We start from the raw sequence: 17,492 nt of genomic DNA on the forward strand, positions 1-17,492 counted from the left end.
TAGGGTCGCACTCAAGTCCAATTTACAAGTTGTCCTTTTTTTTTTTCTTTCTCGATGGAACGTTGGTTCTTTTTATTCTCGTGCCGATTTGCCTATTTTAAGATCTTCCACCTAATGACACCTATATTCTAATTTCTTTTTAGCCATTCCAGCAACTCCATTGATCTAATTGGCACATCAAGTTGACCGATCCAGTATAAATCCAAACTTCTGGGTTACAATATGTTTTCTGGTGGAAATTATTCTTTTTGGATGACCAGAACTGTTGAGTCCAACTAAGATATCTCAACTCAACCAGAGTAAAAATAGATCTACCCCATTAGGTCAAAAAAAATGCCACTTCGTCCGAACTGAGAAATTCAAATCCATGGCCTCAAGCAAAAAAAAAGGGAAAAAAAAAAGGTAAAGAGGGGCGTGACAAATGAGGCATTGTGGAGTTCATGGATAAATTATGAAGGTTCACTACATAGAATTCTTGGCTGCAAGCATTATTTTACAAATAGAGAATGTTCATCAACTTAGTAAATCAAATTACTTTGCTGCTAATCTAAATTAACTATCAATTTTCCGAGGATGCATGGGATATTCTAGTTTCTTCTACTAAAGATAACCAGCGTGTAAAATGCAGAACAATTCAAAATCTCTTGTGCCACTCCATTCTCTTCTCGCGCATTCTTTTCCTTATTGTGCATTTATTTTTCTATTGCAATTAACCAAATTGAGTCACTATTGTGTGTGTTTGTGTGTGTAATCTTCATCTCGCATTATTAAACTCCTAGGGCTATCAGTTGAGCTTCAACCTCACTTAACCCTGTAGGTTTCCTCAATGTCCTCACTTTTTCCTCAATGTCCACAGTTTATTGGAGTTACTGGCTTCCAGCAAAGATGAGATGGGCCTTTCTGGATTGAACATTTGAATAGCTATAAAGTAAAAAGTATCACATGAGCAATATCCAGGCAGCTTGCCCCCACAAAGAACAAGAAGAGAGAACATGAGCTGGACCAGGGAGGAGAGAGCCTGAAGAGAACTGAGAACGGCTTCCTTCTAGGTTAAGTTTCATAAATGTGAGGTCATCTACTTATGAATCCGATTTAGATATTTATTTAACTTTATCATTAGGTCTCAAGAGTTTGGTTAATTGATGTTGCTACTATGAAAAAAAGATTGCACTTTGATGGATCTACGGAACTTTGGCTACCATCCATGGCTTTTTGTGAGTGCCTTTAATAGGGTGGCATCTTGTTATGCGAAGAAACTCCAAAGCCAAGCAGTTCTTGTTGGGCCACTCCTGTTGCACTCCTTTGAGGACAATCATCCAATTATTGGAGAAGAAGGGACTCTTGATAACAATTTATTGTCCTTCGTTATGCGCTCCACCAAGCCTAGGACTCCTTTGCTTCATGTAAACTTTGCAGCCCTCACTTTTTCTCAGTGCCACATAACACATCTTATTTGGAGTTCACTGCATTAAGTTTCTGCAGCCAATTTCTCTGAAGCCAGATTGAAACAGCACAGAAGCAAATTTACTTGGAAATGCCAGGGGGAAGTTCATGCAGCTCTGCACTAAGTGCAGCAAAGAAAAGAAGTAATCCCAACAATGGAACAAGCTAAATGTTGGCAGAGTACTGGATTACTAAAACTAGATGGAGTATGGTGGAAAAGAAACAAGTCTTTTGAAACAAGCTAATTTTGCAGCCGTCTTGAAGACTTATATTGTCTTGAGGAATTTATAATAAGCTAATTTTTGATGAACAAGCTAATAGGTCTTTTGAAACAAGTCCTGACGACTTTATATTATCAACACCATCTTTTTTGTTTTTTTCTTTCAGCTTTTGACATCTCCGATCCTTCATCAGAGTTGTCTGAACATCTAGAATGAGAACTTCTGATGGGACCTGGTATTCTGGTGCTGGTATGATGGCACCATAGAGGACAAGAACTTTAACGTAGTATACGGCATCACATACACATATTTAAGCTTGGCAGAACAGCTAAAAGGCTTAATCCAATAAAATCAGTAATGCTTTTGTTTGGCACCATAAGACATAAATCAGGTAATATCGAAATGTGCTGAATGAAATTGAAGATTCCTCAGGAAACTGCAATATCATACTACGAGATTCAGAAAATGAGAGAAGATAAACTAAAATTTTGAACATTTCGATATTGAACATATTTTTGATACAAACACACCCAGGTATACATAATGTTGTCTCACAAATACATTGACATGCAACTCAGATGTCATATGTGCACAAATAAATAACTTCCTCATGCACACCCAAATACAAAATAAAAATCTGAATATTTCAATCGCCAAAGTCTTCAGGCTCTCATATATTTACAAAAGCATTCAAATCAGAAAGTTTGGAATGATAATTTTTTTTTTTTCAGTGGCCAGAGTCTGAGTTGAGTGCTAGAGCTTCCCTGTATATCAACTCTTTCATTTGCTCCTCACTTAAGGCATTTTGCTCGAAGTCGAAGGAGAAAGGTTCCATACAAACAGGTTCATCAGCAATGTCATGTAACCTTTCAAGGTATGGATGAGAGAGTGCTTCTTCGACTGCAGAAGCATAAGCAAAAAGAATTAGAATGACAACAAGAAGCAATGGATCAACTTTTAAGCAGTCAATAAGTTATATCCTCCCCAAGTATTGTAAGCAGATGTGATTCACAAAAAGGAACCCATATTGAAGAAGACAGTGTAATGGACCTAAGATAGTCCCACTACAATCACACTCGAAGAAGAGTTATTACTCACTAGATGGAAAAGGCATAGATATAATTTCACAGTAAAAGAATCCTCCTAAATTGTATTATCATAGCAAGTATTAAAGTGGTTCTCTTTTTCTGGAGAAGCTTGCATGTGCCATAGCAATAAAATAATCTTCAAAAAAAGAAGCTTGCCTCTTGTAATATAATTTCCAGTTCTCCCAAAACACACAAAACATATTGGTTGGGCCCTCTCTCCTAGGTTCCTTGATACTACTCTTTGGAAGCAATATAACTAATATTTACGAGCATAGACATTACTTCCAATCTTATCTATCAGTCATCGGCCAATAAATTGCTGAAAGAGGGGTCTGAATTTCTGATCTTGTGATAAACAGCTATATACCATTGGCAGTGAGTATATAAGCAATCAAAATGACAGCGAGTATATAAGCAATCAAAATGACAGCTAGCATTGATAAGCTTTTATTTTCAGAACAAGAACAGGGTGCTGAGCCTGAATGTGGTTTTCTATAGGTACCAAAGCATTTAAGAAAGTCAGTCATTAGATTTGTCTCTTAGGCTAATCATTCAATAAAGCTAGCCAAAAGTACACTGTAACTCACAAGAAGAAGAAGATGGAACCTTTTTCTTTCATTCCCTAGATTCTTTTTTATCTCTAATTATTTACTTAAAACTATACCTGAAATATGACCAAGTCTTCTCCCTTGTTTCTTTCTTGGTTCTTGCAATTGGGGAAATTAACAAATATAGCACTAAAAACCTCTTAAAGATGAAGAAAAAGAAAATACCTGTAACTCTTTTGGAGGGATTGAATGTCAACATTTTTTCCACAAGATCAATTGCAGCTGGATGAACATGGGGAAATAGGCTTGTAAATGGTTGACGAGGATACTGGGGTAGATGCCTCATATACCTTCTTGCATCTTCACTCCGTAGAAATCCAAGCTCCGCTTCAGTGGGTGTGCCAATGCACTGAAAGATTAAAAGATGTGTCGTAAGCATCAGCACTAGAAACAAGTACTCGAACTGTCAAATTATTAACTCCTTTTTAACTTAATATATTTTTCAAATTCATGAAGTCTCACTAGCTGGTAGTTATCGTACCTCTGTAATTAAACGCATCTGATGCATGTGGTCCCGTCCAGGAAACAGCGGTTTCCTATTCATTAGCTCCATAAAAATGCAGCCTACAGACCATATATCAATGGAAGCAGTATAGTCTGTTGAATTCAGCAGCAATTCTGGTGCTCTGTACCACCTAGTAACTACGTACTCAGTCATATTTTCATTTTCTGATGTAGGACGTGCAAGACCAAAATCACATATTTTTAGATCACAGTTTGCATTAAGCAGAAGATTGCTGGGCTTCAGATCTCGATGAATAACATTCGCTGAATGTATATATTTCAAACCACGAAGGATCTGATACAGAAAGTACTGAATGATTGGCCAGTAGGAAGCCATTCATCAGTTGCCAGGGATTAGACTTGCAAATGAAACTGATTTTCTGTGTATAAAATGGAGAAACGTGGACCAGAACTACTACCTGACAATGCTCCTCTGATAATTCTTGATTGGAGCGAATTATATGATGGAGGTCAGTGTCCATAAGCTCAGTTGCAACATATACATCATTAAATGCCTGGGGGACAGGTGGTGGGATTACATCTCGTATTCCTATAACCTGCAAGTAACAGCATTCAATCAAGATAAGAATCAAGTAAAAGTGGTGTGAATATTTCATCTTCAAAATAAAAATTGAAAAAAAAATAACTTAGGTGATGCAATATCAAAAAAAAAAAAAAATTAATCTATTATTGAAAATTTTGCTGATTCCAGCATGTCTTAAAATTCTGCAAAATGAGTCATGATTTAGGCATTTTTCTAGCTGAATTTGAACCACAACATGAAGTTTTAACTAACATCTCAACTTGCATGTGTCTAAAGAATATTGGAAACAAAAAATGATTTGAGTTGTACTCCATCTGAATTTTTTTAATCCAGATATCAAGTTTTAAGTATCTGTTAAACTGATAAGAGCACATAGTTGCTAATTTCAGCTTGTATGTACAAAGGTTGCCAGCATCTTGATATGACTGTTAAACTTATATTTCCAGTAACTTGGATGGAAAATGAAATTGCTCTAGTTCTTAATATTAGAAAGATCATTTGCCAAAATAACCTTAGCATGACATGAAGGAAGGTTAACTAGCGCACACCTCTTAGAAATACCCAGCGAATTTTTACTGTATCTTGAGAGAGACGATCATTGTGTGTCAGGCAATGAAAACAAAACAACAAGTTACAAAACAAATGATTCTAGCTCCCAGCACACTAGATGTCTGTGCAGTAACAGTCAAATGAAATCCTGGGCAAACCAAAAGCTAAATCCAGATTAAACAGCCATCAGATTTAGCTCTCAAATACTATTGTCATGAGAGGACAAAGTACTTAATTTCACCATATCTCCATTTTCAAATAGGTGGTGTCAATGATGGGACTTAAGCAGGAGACAGGTCAAGTCTAAGAAATTGCAACATGCCGACCATTTTTCTGAGCTTAATTGAGCTATCCTGATTGTCATTGAAATGCCAATTTTTTTATCTTTGAGTACTCTAATTAAACAACTTCCTACATCTAACAAACTACTTCTATAGTCAAAATACGCTAGTAGCAGGAGTTGATGATGACCATACAATATAAAAGCTTACATAGACAAAGGCCTTGAATTTATAATTTGAATGCTTCAGGAGATCTTGCACTCGAGAAGCATACATGATAAATTAGATAGATTCACACTTTAGGTTTTATCAGTTTTTCTTGGTGGGTTGAATCATTCAATACACATGTTGTCCATGATGTCAGATTCTCTTGTTCCTTTTTCTCGCTTGGAAGGAAGTTCGTGACGTCAGATTCTTCATGCAGCTCCATCAATCATGCTACTATAATCACATACAGAGAAAAATCAAATAAGCTATCGTATAATAAATTCAATACCAAGGACTAGATTAGACTGATTTTCTTAGGGGGAGGGAGGATTAAGCTGGACAAGTCCTCGAGCACCAGAACTGTACTTAGAACACAGAAGCAAGAATGAAGCTTTGAGCAATTCGCTCTAGGCAAAGCAACAAAATTTAACACACAAAAAAAACAGGAAAGAGGAAAAACAAAAGTTTTGTGCTTTATGAACACTACAGGATCCTTGGGGACACAATCCGATGACAAAGTTCCTCACAAAATAACTATATGCTGATAGAATTGGCAATCAAGGAAGGCAAATCCAGCGATTATGTAAAACTAAAAGATCTAGAAAAGTGGCTGCAGCGATCGCGTACATTCTCATGGTCCAAATGTCTCAGGAGCTTGATTTCGCGAAGGGTCCGCTTTGCATCCATGTGGTTATCAAATGCGTTGGCGATCTTCTTGATTGCAACCATCTCTCCTGTCTCCGAATTCATCACCGAACTACAAAACAAACACCCAGGAAAAATTTCAAAGTCAGCACGTTTTACAGATCACACGGTGAAACGATCCAAATTGGATCAGCATCAAGAGCTATTTGGCTCCACAATAATCAACTCTAGCTCATCAGAAGCTATCAATTCTTTTCCGATTATAATTCTTGCTTTGGTAAAAGTAAAACAAATAAGAAGAATTCACGAGAAAAATGAGAGAGAGAGAGAAAGAACGGGTACCAAACGATCCCGTATGCGCCCCTTCCAATGGGCATCACGGGAGGCTGATACTTGGCAGTGATCTCAAACAAATTGTTGAATATGTTGTACTGAAGATATCGGCCTCCATGCGTCACCACCACCGGGAACTCATTCGCCGGAGCTCCGTCCATCTCTCCCGATCTTTTTTCCGGGGGGGCAGAGAAAAAATAAAGGAAACAAGACTAACTGGATCTCACGTTGTGATGCAAAGGGGGAGTTTGGGGTATTTATGAATTATGGGGGATTCCTGACTTTCTACTTTTTTTTTCCGGGAAGGCTCCGTGAAGGAAAGGGGAAGGTCGTTGGGAGAGGGCACGCGGACGGCTGAGATCGCCGCCGCCCCCGGATCAGCGGCAGGAAGTCCACTTCCCTCTCGAGACGCGTGTTCAATGAGTAGTTATTGCTCGTTTGCAAAAAAAAAAAGAGAGTAGTCATTGCCTACGGCAGCCAATCAGGATCGCCGATTTCTACGAACCTCATCCATCAAGCGCGCACTCGATATATCATGATAAAAACCAACGGTCATGATTGACGGCGTACGCGGCCACCCTCGTGCACGCGGTGTGGGCGACAATTCCTCGCATTCAACGGTGATGATAATTGATCGCTATCTGCCTTACTGATGCTTTTTTTTTTCTTTTTTCTTTTTTTTTTAAACAAAGGCAGCTCAATGCTTCTTTTTTTTTTTCTTTCCGTCTCGAGAAAAATAACGCATGACTTAAATTTTTGTTTTTCTTATTAAAAAAATATGGCGGCCGGAATGAGCTGGCCCAGAGATAAACCCTTTCGCATGGGAAAGAAATTTAGGCCGACGTGGAATGGAAGGTGAGAGCTTATATAATTTGTGAGCAAGTAGCCGCAAATCTACACGAAATATATATATATATATAATACCATTACAAATATGTACTCTTGTCTTCATCTTGATGCAGAGGCGGCTTCAAGAAAGGTAGAAGGCTATGGCCTATGAGATCAGAAAGCAGATATTTAAGTGAACAAGGTAAATGTAAAAATTGAAAAGTGAAATCCATTGTGGAAAGCAAAATCCAAGATAAAATCTACAAGCGATCAGGTGCATCAAATCTAATGTAGTGCTCAGATTTTTATCATCATAGCAATTGATTGAGAGATGCCTTGCAGGTTCCAATTGGGTTAAGCAGAAGGCTTCCACGAAACAAAAACCTTTAACAGACAAAGTCAGTTATTTGAATTAATTTGATACTTTTTTTGTCATGGCTCGCGGGTGGCGCTGAGAGTATCTAAAATCTACGTCAGTCTACAGTCATCACAAGATTGCACTAGGAGCCGATGATTATTTGGAGCAAACTTAGCAATATATATATAGCGTATGGCCCGTTCCGAGGTCATGCTTGATAAGAGTCGCGAGTGAAGGTACGAAGAACTAAGATTGGTTCAAGCAAAGAGGTCTGACGGTTCTAATCTATTGTGCCCAATTTAAATGATTCAACTACGTCCAAATCAAATGCATATCAACTTGATGAGAGGATTTAATGGATGGAATGGACTCAATCAAATCTCAAATCCTAAGCTAATTTGCTGCAAATCTAGGTCACCACAGACTTGGTCTCTCTCTCTCTCTCTCTCTCTCTCTCTCTCTTAATAAAATCTCATTTATTTCTGACCGTAAACACTATAAGGTTACATTTGGCCGAGGGGTTTATTTTGTAAGGGTTAATACAAGTGTCTACACCATAGAGTAGCTTATGTTTTAGCATTTGATTGGAGGGATGAATAAAGAAGTAAATGAATGCATCGATTCTTGCGACTAATCGGATGAATTTATTCTCCTACCTCTGGGTACATCTACAGAGGAGATGAAGGTGGTATTGTAATTGGGAGGGATAAATTCTCCCTATGGATGAAATAACCTTTATGCTATCAGTCTGGCAAATAAAACTTTGGTCTTTTGAAATATTGAGTTGAATAATCCCCTAATTGGGAGGATAACTTTGCATTATCCTAACTACTAAATGCAAATATGTCACCGGCTTCAATCTAGCATAACGTTTTTAAAGTCAGACTAGATAACCGATTTAATCAAAAATTTCTTTTTCAAAAAAATATATTTTAATACATATATATAATTATAATATTATACCGGCCCAACATATTAACTGGGGGATCGGATTGCTTGCCGGTTTCCTCTCCGTTGAGGTTCTAAAAATATTGGTCCGGCAGGGCATGTTAAGTCCTGTAACAGCGATTGAAGTGATAGAATACACGTGTCCGCTGGCCACGGCGTTGACAGCAAAATATGACACGGTTCGTTCAGCCAAACAATTTCACACGGTTTCCAGCCGGCGCGTCATTCAACTCGCGGTGGAGTTTGACCGAAGCCCCGAGCCGGCCGGCCAGTCCTCGACGCGTTGGTAAGTCAAGTCTCCCTCCCACGACGACCATCGTTTCAGGTACAAAACAAGGAATACAAATCTTTTGAGCATGGGTTTCTTGGGCAGAATACTCTATCGGTTTTGTTGCAGATTTCTATTGGTCTTGTGCTGGAAATGGGCTCGAAGGACCCGAGCTGACCTGACTCTGTTTAACTTTATATGACCAGAAACGATGATCCAAGTGCTGCTTTTGGAAATAAATTTTTCCACATGAGGAAGAATTATTGTCTCTTTTCAACTTCGAGAAATAAAAATAATAATTTTGTAGGCCTGATCCTGGATCAACATTTTTATATTGCAAGGATATGTATAAAAAAACCCCTAAATTATAATCTCCATTAAATATTTTATCATCAAAAAAAAACTCCATTAAATATTTAGTCCAGATATATAGTTTTATAACTTGACATACGGATACCTTCCATCTAAAAAACTATGTAGATCCCATCAAAATGTTAATTGCACCCTTTTTTTTGTTTTGAAAAAAAAAGTTGTGCCGGTTGTATCTTAATTTATGAAAGCAATATCGCATACAATAGAGCTATTTTCATCAAAAGCTGCCTTTATTTTGTAGAAACATATTTAATTGTAAAAAAAGGGGAAAAAAGAGAAAATGGGGTTGATGCAAATCATAAATTATTGCAAGATGACTTTTTTTTTTTAAGTAAGTCCATTAGACAAGGGTCATTCGGATGTTGAGCCTGTATCATTTCATGCCATAGATTTACATACTATGCTTCTGATTTTGGGCAAGGAGTCTAGTCTATCATACCATTTTTTAAGTTGCATAAATGGTGCAAAAACCATGGAATGCTTAGTTAAAAGTAAACTATAGTAACTTTTAAAATACTGTTTAAAGGATGAGAGGGAGAGAGAGTAATGTACATTGGGGCAAGGAAAATCATTTCCTTTTTGTGTACGCTTTCTCTCTTGATCATATGCTGTGTAAGCTTGTTTATGCATAACTCAGAAGTTTGGCAAGAAAATATGGCTTAGTTGCAACAACCATGTATACGGTGTACTCTATAAGATTTTATTCATACTTTGGTATGGCTCATGTTCATCTAGCAGTCCATATTATACAGTTCCTATGAAAGTAGTTCCAAGAATCTAAGGTACTGGTCCTCAATTATTCAAATAGTTGTGAAGATATACTTCACATCCAGGGCAATAAATAATGGAAACAATCAAGTTGGATTATTGGCCATAGTTGTCCAACCAATCCTCCTTGATTTAATATTTTTCTGTAGACCAACTATCGAGATGAGTGCACGATGAATAGATCATATAGCAAGGAGATGAGATGATTGAAAGAGTGCATGGCCACTTGGTGTATGCGATGTAGGGTATAATTTCTTGGGACAATATGCCACATGGGACCCATACAATTAGTTGTTGCGTCGTATGTAGATGTTCATGACCAATCAACTGGCCTTCTTTAGTTCAACAGTGTGTTGGAGATGATATGAACTCAACTGGTCAAGGACAACTCAAGCTCAGGGCTTTTAGTATGGAAAGAGACATGGGTAATTGCATGATACAAGAAAATATATAATCACTTGCTACGAATCTAGCTTTAGAAGTGAACCCAATAGGTAGTGAGTTGCTTAGCCAAGCTACCAAGCTTTGGTTTTACTTGAGCTCAACAATAGCATGGACCAAAATCAAAGCTTACGTCGAGCTATAGTTAATCACGCCTAAACACATTGTATGTGTGGGAGTTTAAGCCACTCCAAGAGTAGCTTGGTGGCATAATAAGTTCATACCTCCAAACTCTCTCAATATTGATTAAAAGAATATATTCACAAATTGACATGGCTAGAGTGTAATAAGTCTTAAATCCAAATTGATAAGATCATTTATCTAATATAGTTAGCTTTACAGTCTTGGCCATACTAAAAACCTCCTAAACATAAGGATTGTTGGTTAGGTCCTTATAGACTAAAGGTACAAATGAGCCGAACAACTTACGAGTTACTGGAGCTCGACTCGAATCCAAACTTAAGTTGACTCAATTATTATTATGCTCAAATCGAGCACGAGTAGCTCCAATAGTTTTTCGAGTCAAACTCGAATAGCAAAATATTCGATTTGAAGACCCACGAGCCTAATCATATATATATATATATATATATATATATCACTAATTAATATTTTAAAATGTAAAATTATGTTATATTTGATTTTAACTATATTCTTTAATTGCTATTAAAACTCGAATTTGAGTTCAAACTTAAATTCAAGTATATCTCGATTGATATTTAGGTTGGGTCAATCTTGGGCATTATTTTTTTAATATCAAATAAAATTTGAGGGTCAATAGTAGGATTTGATGGATTTTCAAGTCGGAATATTTTGAATAAAGTTGGGCTGCTGCTGGACTCGGCTCGGCATAGTCCATGAAAAATGCATCAAATTGCAGCTGCCCGCGCTGCAAACCGCGGGTCCCGGTTTTGGGGCCATACATTGCCGAAGCGTTTCGGTGTCGGCGACCACGCACTGGATCGGCCATTCGTGTCGAAACTGCCATATCGGCGCGCGATCACCGCGGTGGAGCTTCCCCCATCACGGAAATCCGTTCCTCGCTCGCTTCTTCACGCCCGGAGCCACGTCCGGTCCGCCGCCTTCCCCCTCCTGGTGATTGCTTCTTTATTCCAACCAAATCCGGAGAGCGAGCGAGGGATCAAAACCCTCGCCTTCTCTTCTCTTCTACCCCGGAAACGATGGCTTCCACAGCCATCGCGCGAACCCCATGGCTCCAAAGGAGATCCACCGGCGGCGAGGGCTGTAGAAAACCCACCAAAACCCCCTCGATGATCGCCATTAGATCGCGGCGGAAGGCCTCTGCGATGACCTCCATCCAAGGAGAAGACACAGGCAGCGGCGGCAACAACAATACCGGAGCTCTCGAGTTGAATACCGTCTTCGATGATCTTCAGCCCGAGATCGCTTTCAAGGACTCCCCATCGCTACCCAGTAAGCAAAGTTATCTCATTTTTGGCCAGATCTATCTGTGGTTCTTTTCTTTTCTTTCTTTCTTCTTTTCTTGTTCTCCTTTTGATGTCAAAATTTCTCCAATGGCGTTTGTTATAGAACCTCTCTCAATATCTGATGTCTCTGGTTCGGTTAATGGGTCTCGTCTTCGAGTTGCTTACCAGGTTCGAATTCTTGCACATGTTTTTTTTGGCTCCAATCGATATTCATTTCGTATTCCTGTTCTTCCTTGCATGGGTTGGTATCGGTTTCTTGTTTTCTTGAAATTTATCTCTTTCTTGCTTTCTTTTTTTGGTGATGATGCCTGTGGGTGTGGTTTGGGCAATGGATTCGCTGTGATATAGGGTCTTCCGGGTGCATATAGTGAAGCTGCGGCGGCAAAGGCATACCCGAATTGCGAAGCCGTTCCATGCGAACTATTTGAAACTGCCTTCGATGTGAGTTTTTGATATTTTTGTTTCCTTTTAGATACTATTTCTGTTAAGTTTTTATTTTTGCTGTTATCACTTTGGCGGTGTCGAAATTTCTATATGATCTGAATCACGAGGCATTAGGGGAACCAAGTTATGGGATGGTAGTATCTAAACTGAAAGGAAAATCATGTTACTAATATATTGGCCGCCTAGGGTTTTCTACACTGCCGAGAAATCAAACACTTGGAAGAAAATTTTTTCACTGGAGATACCCACCTTTTTCTGTGTGATATCATCTGTTCTACATGTGTTAAGCATCCAAAAAAACTGTCTGAAAGCAAAAGCATGTAAGATTGTACCATTTACTGATGTACTCATTAGCTTGGTCTTACATGGATAGAGGCTTCAAACTGTAGGATTGGCCTTCCTGTTTATAATGATTCTTAAGAACCAGTTTGCTACCGCAGAGGTGCACAAGACTTTCCGCTTCATATAACTTGCAGGCAAGAGAAGCCATGACCATAAACCATAGCCATCGAGCCTTCTTTTAAATACCAAGGGTTAGTTTTGTGAACCCTTTGTCAAGAGGTATGCTTTTTAGGTACTATAATATTGCTGCTGTAAGTTCTTTCAAATGTTTGCACCACTTCAATCCATGTTCTCTAGTCCTTCCATTTCTTTTATTGGATTGCTTGACAACCTCCAAGGATTCTTGTTGTACATCCCGCTATCGTCCTGGCCACTATTCTGACATGTTGGTACTCCCAAGCCATGACGTCCTGCAGGAACTTATCATTTGCTAACAAGGTTAAGTCAGTCTATAAGGTTTCGATAGCATGCTTAGACTAACATTATTTTTGTCATCTTGCAGGCTCTTGAACGTTGGCTTGTTGATCGGGCAGTTCTACCCATTGAAAATTCATTAGGTGGTAGCATCCATCGCAACTACGACCTTTTACTTCGTCATAAATTGCATATTGTCGGGGAAGTAAAATATGCAGTTCGGCATTGCTTACTAGCCAACCCTGGTGTGAAAAAGGAAGATTTAAAAAGAGTTCTCAGCCACCCTCAAGTAAACATTGCCTTTGTTTTCATTGTAGTCAAATTTGTTATAGCTGAAAAGGCATTAGGATGTCATGTGGCTTGTTGCTAACTCAATTGAAATCTCAGGCTCTCGCACAGTGTGAGCATACACTTACAAAGTTGGGAGTTGTCAGAGAAGCTGTCGATGATACTGCAGGAGCTGCAAAAGTAAGACACCGATTCTAGCTTTGTTATCTAGTTTTGTTCTTTCTTCCTTATCCAATCTTAAATTTTCTGAGTAAAAATTATTATAATTCAAATAACATTTTCAAGATTTGATGTGGTAAACTTCAAATATGATAAGGAAAATCTGAGACTAAAATTCTAACTGATCCAAGCTTTATTCTTTTTCTAATGTTTCTTTCCTTCATTTTGAAAATTTATGAAACATATTGTCTATCTAGTTTGTTGCTGTCCAAAAACTCCAAGATGCAGGGGCAGTTGCCAGTTCATTGGCTGCTGAAATTTATGGTTTGAATATTCTTGCCCAAGATATCCAGGTACTTCCTCTATTCTCATTGATTGGATGCACATGGCTATCTGTGTACTTCAGTAAAATATTGCTTGTTCTGTAGGATGACCCTGATAATGTTACTCGATTTTTAATGCTAGCACGAGAGCCAATTATTCCAGGTACCAACAAACCATTTAAGGTATGCTTAGCAACAGAAGTAGCTTGCTATTTTTTTTAAAAGATAACATCACTAACCTTTCTTTATAGGGAAGCACAAGTGGAACTTATGTTTTAATTTCTATATTATTCTGGTCCATAGCTTGTTTACTTCATCTGACTGATGACACTAGTATCCTGTCATTCTCAGACGAGCATAGTTTTCTCTCTAGAAGAAGGGCCTGGTGTGCTTTTTAAGGCCCTTGCTGTTTTTGCCATGAGAGACATCAACCTCACAAAGGCATGTTTCAACATCTTGTACCACTGCATATGGTTTTGACATTAGTGCAGTATTGAGCGTGTGGGCATGCTTTCTGATGTAATAAATACTTTTGTCTCAGATTGAAAGTCGTCCTCGAAAGAAAAAGCCCTTACGCGTGACTGAAGATGGCAGCAATGGGCCTCTAAAGTTATTACCAGAAGTGTTCTATATTTTCATGTTTCTTTGTGCATTTACGTATATCGACGTATCCAAAAAATGTTACAAATGTTAAATATACAAATGGTTGGATATTAACTTTGTTGAAAATACTGTGCCCAGGTACTTTGACTATCTTTTCTATGTAGATTTTGAAGCATCAATGGCTGCACCAAATGCTCAGAATGCCCTTAGGCACCTAAAGGTATTGTCTTTCGGAAGTCCCTGCAAGATATCTAGGAAACCCAAAGGTAATTATGACAGAGCCTTCTCTTGACAGGAATTTGCGACGTTCTTAAGAGTGCTGGGAAGTTATCCAATGGACATGAGCCATGCATGAATGACCTGAGGAGAAGTGAACACACCTGGGCATAGAAGTAATAAGAAGTCTCTCTTCACCAATATTTTTATTGGAAACTTAAACAAAAATAAGCAACTAAAATTCATCCATATTAGTGCCTCTTCAAGCCATCATAACTAGATGTTTGAAAAGTAGTTCTTGTATAAATATGTGACTTGTGAATCATGTTAAACATATCTACAATGATGTATGAAGTTGATAAGAGCTTGTATTTATTGGTGAAGCGTCAAAGAGATTTCTTGCAATTGTGTTATTTTGTGAATCCAGTTCTATTAATGTCTAAATCATTTGTCACAATTCCGTCATGTTATTATCTGATCTTGCTCTTGAATGATTCATGAAGTTGATAACAACTTGTATTTCTTGGTGAATCATCAAACAGATTTCTTGCAATTGTGTTATTTGTTAATCCATTCCTATTAATGGCTAAAACGTTTGTCACAATTCCGTCATGATATTATCAGGTCTTCCTGTCATCATTCCTGACCTCGTCGACACAAACCTGAGTCACATTACTAGGCACATGCCCATGTTATCTCAAACAAAATTCCACTACTTATTTATGATTGGTACAACTTCCTTTAGTACCTTTATTGCTGCTATATTCAACTGTTGTACTTGTGTGTTGATCAAGAGGTATATGCTAGTGTGAATCTCGTCTGCCATGCTTTCTTAATACCGCGGTCCAATTTTGAAAAGCACACATGCTTGTCAATTGTTGATGAAGTATATATATATTAGTGTTTGAGCCATTGGTACTGGACTTCAGTCTTTGCATGGACAAAGGAAATTCTAGAACAAACTCGGTATTAGGGTATCTTCTTACTTGAATATTTTAGCTTGAGAGAGAGATATGAATGGAGAAGGAGAAATTTTTAGGTCATAGATTTCTGTAGAAGTAGACGTGTTAATTTTATATAAGTGAGGTATTGAAGAAGGAATACTAATACATAGCAGATACTGATCAAATAAAGTTCATCAAGAATGATATAATACAGTTTCTATTGGAAGATGGTGAGATTAAGAAAGACTTAATATTTATTTACATAAGTAATTGCTTGACGAATCTCTTAGAGGAAAATATAAGAGAAGCCAAAATCAGGATGACTTATATTTGTCACCATTCAATTCATGTAAATAATTCAACTTTAGAGGCACCTTTTTAAGTAGGCAAAAAGGGGTGCGGCACGAAGAGTTGACACGGTGCCAATTGTTTAGGGAAGAATAATCATTGAAAGATTGGGTTATCATGGTAAAACAGATTATCTAGTTAAATATTGGAAGTAAGTACCATGGTGAACAACTAAACAAGTATCTAAGTACCCTTTTGTAACTGTAAGGGCAATATACAGAATCACACTAAATATTGAGGTATTAAACTTGAGCCACATTTCAAAGTTGTGGGAGGATGTGATGGAATATCATATGATAACCATAAACACAACCTTTAAGTTTTATCTGCACAATATGGATTTTGGCCTTATGATCTTTTTCCTTTAATCTTAATTTTAGGCTGCATCTTGTGTTATTGCAAGCTTTTCCAGGTCCTTCATAACCAGTCAATCTATGTTAACTTGGGTCCTCCCATTTTTCTAGATAACATGGTGATGGTATGATGGATGAAAGAAAATGATGATTTTTGAAAAACCAATTCGAGTTTATTCCAGAACAATCACCTTTCAAGTCTACATTTTAGTCTTGGTAGTTGATGGAAAGATAGGGAAATTTATAAAGCATTTACTGGTGTAGGATAGGGTAGATGAAAAGCAAAGTGTTTATATTTAGAAGTCATAAAGACTTCTCACAGAACACCCAATTAGTTTTAAGTGGCATTTTCTGAAAACAAATTCTCCCAATCACATGCATATGTTGGAGAGCGGGGGGGGGGGGGGCAGAGGCGAGGAAGGGACCGCATGTTTCATATAATTAATAAAACATACCACCATAAATACCAAATTAAACATTTTCTATATTTTTTTAATGTAGATATTTTTAATCTTTGGCATGTCCTTACTTTCTCTTGAAATTTTCTGATTTACAAATTTTTACCATTGGTGAATAATCCTCAGATTTGTTACGCTCCTTGACTTGATTATTTAAGCATGATCTGGTTGTTGAAGATCCGAGGATATATCTAGATTTCTGATATCCAACAACTCTTAGAATGGTGAGGAACTTTGGATTTTCAAGAAGCTTAAGACAATCTAAACTTCTATTGTAGTTGTCCAGCCTTTTATGTTGTCTATGCAGGAATTAAACTATCCTTCAATTTTTTTTCAATATGACGTTATATTATTTCTGTTTTTTACCCATTATGCAACAGTTTTTGTTTAATTGTATTCTTTCGATTGAAGTTGTATTTTTTCGTTTTTTGTATTATTTCTATTGAACTTTTCTTTTGTCATCCTAGGTTTATGGGCAAGGAGATATGATGTGTTTAAGAAGCGCATGATCTACTCCTTCCAGTTAACACAGTTTGAGGAACATATAGTTGACTCAAGGGTCAAAAAGGTGAGAGTATCTTCGTGTATGGAAGATTGCTGTATATCCAGAATAGTATCTTTTTTTTTTTTGCAAAATTCAGAACCTTGGTCAAGGAATGTATAGAAAGTTGTTACACGATCATGTAGGAAGCATTACTTTTGTTTTCCTTTTTTTAATGTTCAAAAATTTATCTCTTTCCTCTCCA

The 17,492-nt window shown here is 37.6% G+C and overlaps 2 protein-coding genes across 7 annotated transcripts; one reads left to right on the top strand and one right to left on the bottom strand.

The window, feature by feature from the left end:
- Positions 1-2,130: 2,130 nt before the first annotated feature.
- Positions 2,131-6,653, bottom strand: LOC103708987 (mitogen-activated protein kinase 5). Its single transcript, XM_008794124.4, has 6 exons — positions 6,433-6,653; positions 6,073-6,202; positions 4,284-4,421; positions 3,842-4,174; positions 3,526-3,709; positions 2,131-2,564 (listed from the first exon to the last, which is right to left on the bottom strand). The coding sequence occupies exons 1-6, from the start codon at positions 6,582-6,584 to the stop codon at positions 2,392-2,394; spliced, it is 1,110 nt and encodes a 369-aa protein (XP_008792346.2). The 5' UTR covers positions 6,585-6,653; the 3' UTR covers positions 2,131-2,391.
- A 4,656-nt stretch (positions 6,654-11,309) lies between these two features.
- LOC103708962 (arogenate dehydratase 2) lies at positions 11,310-17,492 on the top strand. Of its 6 annotated transcripts, none has more exons than XR_003386271.2 (13): positions 11,311-11,840; positions 11,958-12,022; positions 12,203-12,295; positions 13,143-13,343; positions 13,442-13,522; positions 13,759-13,854; positions 13,930-14,007; positions 14,176-14,265; positions 14,366-14,433; positions 14,566-14,647; positions 14,743-14,819; positions 16,873-16,970; positions 17,214-17,492. XR_003386271.2 is itself a non-coding variant. In XM_026805849.2 (12 exons), exons 1-11 carry the CDS (start codon positions 11,588-11,590, stop codon positions 14,815-14,817), a joined length of 1,125 nt encoding a protein of 374 aa, XP_026661650.2. In that variant the 5' UTR covers positions 11,310-11,587; the 3' UTR covers positions 14,818-14,819; positions 17,214-17,492. The 6 variants fall into 6 exon arrangements, 4 of the variants coding, with proteins under 4 accessions (XP_026661650.2, XP_026661645.2, XP_008792326.2 ...); XR_604379.4 differs by having other exon boundaries at positions 11,313-11,840; positions 14,723-14,819; XM_026805849.2 differs by lacking the exon at positions 16,873-16,970 and having other exon boundaries at positions 11,310-11,840; positions 13,967-13,987.

This window comes from Phoenix dactylifera, chromosome 3 (genome assembly GCF_009389715.1).
Source record: "Phoenix dactylifera cultivar Barhee BC4 chromosome 3, palm_55x_up_171113_PBpolish2nd_filt_p, whole genome shotgun sequence".
Classification (NCBI taxonomy): domain Eukaryota; kingdom Viridiplantae; phylum Streptophyta; class Magnoliopsida; order Arecales; family Arecaceae; genus Phoenix; species Phoenix dactylifera.

What these genes read in the sequence shown, in the direction of transcription:
- LOC103708987 (XM_008794124.4), bottom strand. Translation starts at nt 6,584, where the DNA reads ATGGACGGAGCTCCGGCGAATGAGTTCCCGGTGGTGGTGACGCATGGA. An exon ending in GGCGCATACGGGATCGTTTG is followed by an intron (nt 6,203 to 6,432) that starts GTACCCGTTCTT and finishes TTTGTTTTGTAG; the next exon opens with TTCGGTGATGAATTCGGAGA. An exon ending in AGATGCGTTTAATTACAGAG is followed by an intron (nt 3,710 to 3,841) that starts GTACGATAACTA and finishes TTAATCTTTCAG; the next exon opens with TGCATTGGCACACCCACTGA.
- LOC103708962 (XM_026805844.2), top strand. Translation starts at nt 11,588, where the DNA reads ATGGCTTCCACAGCCATCGCGCGAACCCCATGGCTCCAAAGGAGATCC. An exon ending in GAGTTCTCAGCCACCCTCAA is followed by an intron (nt 13,344 to 13,441) that starts GTAAACATTGCC and finishes TTGAAATCTCAG; the next exon opens with GCTCTCGCACAGTGTGAGCA. An exon ending in ATGCCCTTAGGCACCTAAAG is followed by an intron (nt 14,648 to 14,742) that starts GTATTGTCTTTC and finishes GACGTTCTTAAG; the next exon opens with AGTGCTGGGAAGTTATCCAA.